The following is a 2,713-nucleotide window of genomic DNA, read 5'->3' as shown; positions in this document are numbered from 1 at the left end:
AGAGGGATGAAGTTAAATTCGCTCCGTTATAGGGTGGAATTTAGGAAGGCATACTGCACACTAGTACCGGTACCCACACACTCATACTCATACTCATACCGCACACGCATACTGGGATAGGATGGGAAAAGGGGTGACTCGACCGGCCTAATGCCGATCGAGTGACTCGAGGAGCGTCGGGGCTCTGTACTTATACCCTCTCGGGGATCGACGGTTTGGGCAAAATGACGTCTGCGCAAAATGATTGGCCGATTCTTAGAAGGCTCGGCTTCTGATTTGCATATTCGTTTACTTCCGCATTTATCGATAATAGGGCAGGATTTTTTGGGTCATTCCAAAGGGAATGACCAATTGACCACTGACTTTAAGTACACACCCCCTAGGATTGGTCATCTGGTCATCCTGCCCGATTATCGATAAATGCGAGGTCTCATAAGGCTGCCACTCTTTAGTAATCTCTCCTCAGTGTCAAGATGGAATGAATCTCGGAACAGTAGTCTTCATTATCGATGAAGGAAAGGTTTGCTGGCTACGTGAGCGGACGTTTCTTCTGTAGATGGCAGAGAAATGACAATTCAAGACACATAACCTTGAGTGAACAGTAGTAAACAGATTTTTCAGCTGATTAATTTATTTTTAAAATGGGAAGATTGCATTGTTGATTCGTTGTTCAAAGTATTCACTTGATAAGTTAAGATCAGGATGAGACGCTGGTCATTATAACGTGAAAAGTGTTTTTAATCTGTATATTGAAAATTGTTACGTGCTTTCAATTACTAGAAAAATAATATATTTATTCCTATTGTTGTAAAAACGATAGTATAAGCATGTTTCGATATTGCGTTACGTCAAGCGCAACAATCGCGAATAGTACAGTGTTCAAATTAAGCATACGAAGGAAAAGTGCTTCTACAAAACGTAAAAGACAGTTAGCAAGCAATGAAGCAACAGAAGCAAGGCTAACATCACATGACACATCAGTTTGTAAAACTTCTGTAAATAATGCAACATCTATTGATTATACAGTACATGAACAAACTGATGAAAAGAATACTGCATTAAAAGGAAAATATTCAAACTTGTCATTGGTATCAGATATAGATGAATTGAAAACTACAAATAAGTTTAAACTAATGGAGAAATTACAATCATTTTCTATCTTTGGTTCTGAAGCAGCAGAAAGTGAAGGAATACAGTGTACTGAAGATAACGAAGATAAAACAAAACCCAGTATTCCAAGTGTAACATACATTCTCAATGAGACTATGTCTCTGAAAGCAAAGGCTGCTTTAGAATTATGGAAAAAGAACATCATTGATAAATTTGGAAAAGACTACTTCAGAATTTTCTGCAAAGGTAGAGCATTCACTGAATGCTAATTTGGAGTCTAACATGGATTGTTCTTTTAGGATTATTGGATGATGGTAAATTATTTCATTCATGTATACAGAACGTATTGTCGCATAAAGAATTTGAAATTCCGCCTCGCGTCAAATCGGCATATTTCAGCGTGGAACCAATATTAAATGATATACAAAATGTTTACAAACTTGAAACATACGTGACTCACCCAATTTTGCGATACAGAGGAATAGTAGACTGCATTGCTTCTTATAGGTATAGCAGAACTTTACTTTAACATCGCTAGGAGATGTATACTGTTTCAATCCAATAACTAGTCTGTATAATATATATTTGATTTTTAAAACGATACTTATTCAGGGATCAAGTGTACGTAATTGATTGGAAAAAGTCGGGTAAACAGAAGGCATCGCTGGCAGCAACGTTCGATGCACCCGTACAACTCGCCGCTTATATCGGAGCTATAAACGCTTCGAATGAGTACTCGTTCAGGGTATTTATTTCTTAGAATAATCTAGAGTAATGTTTTAGCTTAGCAGATTTATAAACGGTAAATACTATTGTAGATAGATAGGGGTTTGGTTGTCGTCGCTTATACAAACGGCGAACCCGCTAGCGTTCACGAGTTGAATAATAACACTTTACAAAAGGCATGGGAAGAATGGTTAAGAAGACTGGAATTGTTTTACAGGAAGTCGAATGAAGCAAACTGATACGCTTACTTTTATATTTAATTCTGTATTACAAAATACTCTAAATATTTTTTTATACAAATAAATAATTTATGTTGGATATTTTTATTACCGAATATAATTTAACTACTGACAACTGCGATAATCGTCGCCACACCTGTCCTACCAATTTAGCCGAGCAACGAAAGATGTCAAAAACGTTATTGCACACGCACGCGGTCGCTTCCCCACCTGTCTGCGTTGGTTAACATATAGCAATTATAACTTGACGGTAGCCGCCCTCGTGTAGGGCGCGACATTGCCCGACTCCCCGTTATAGGCCCTTATAAGCGCGATGCGCAACCCTTCGTATGACCCCTGGGAACCGTAAACTAATGGCGAAGCTATGTAGCGGAAACGTAGGCATCTTTCCTTGTGTTCTGGCATATTTGAATTTCAGAATAATTCTTGGCTATCTAGATTAGAGCACGGCATACGGCAGCAGAGTTAACACCGGGCCGGGCCGCGTCTGTCGGCGGACGCGGCGAAAACCGTGCTTACAAATAAGCTGATAACGAAACGACGCCGGATCCGCCGTGTTTTTCGCTGTTTAGCATTTAATCCATTCGTTCTTCCAACACGACGTAACATTTTGACGAAACTTCCGTGAGATAATGTCT

The 2,713-nt window shown here is 39.1% G+C and overlaps 1 protein-coding gene across 1 annotated transcript; it reads left to right on the top strand.

Moving 5' to 3' along the window:
• Positions 1 to 546: 546 nt before the first annotated feature.
• LOC108624392 (mitochondrial genome maintenance exonuclease 1) lies at positions 547 to 2,154 on the top strand. The gene is made up of 4 exons (XM_018023649.2): positions 547 to 1,356; positions 1,410 to 1,617; positions 1,723 to 1,855; positions 1,929 to 2,154. The coding sequence occupies exons 1-4, from the start codon at positions 828 to 830 to the stop codon at positions 2,073 to 2,075; spliced, it is 1,017 nt and encodes a 338-aa protein (XP_017879138.1). The 5' UTR covers positions 547 to 827; the 3' UTR covers positions 2,076 to 2,154.
• The last annotated feature ends 559 nt before the right edge of the window (positions 2,155 to 2,713 follow it).

Source organism: Ceratina calcarata, unplaced genomic scaffold (assembly GCF_001652005.2).
Source record: "Ceratina calcarata isolate Rehan_Ccalc_2016 unplaced genomic scaffold, ASM165200v1 scaffold309.2, whole genome shotgun sequence".
NCBI classification, from domain to species: Eukaryota; Metazoa; Arthropoda; class Insecta; order Hymenoptera; family Apidae; genus Ceratina; species Ceratina calcarata.
The sequence above is the reverse complement of the archived record's forward strand: the minus strand, read 5'-3'. Positions and strand labels throughout refer to the sequence as shown.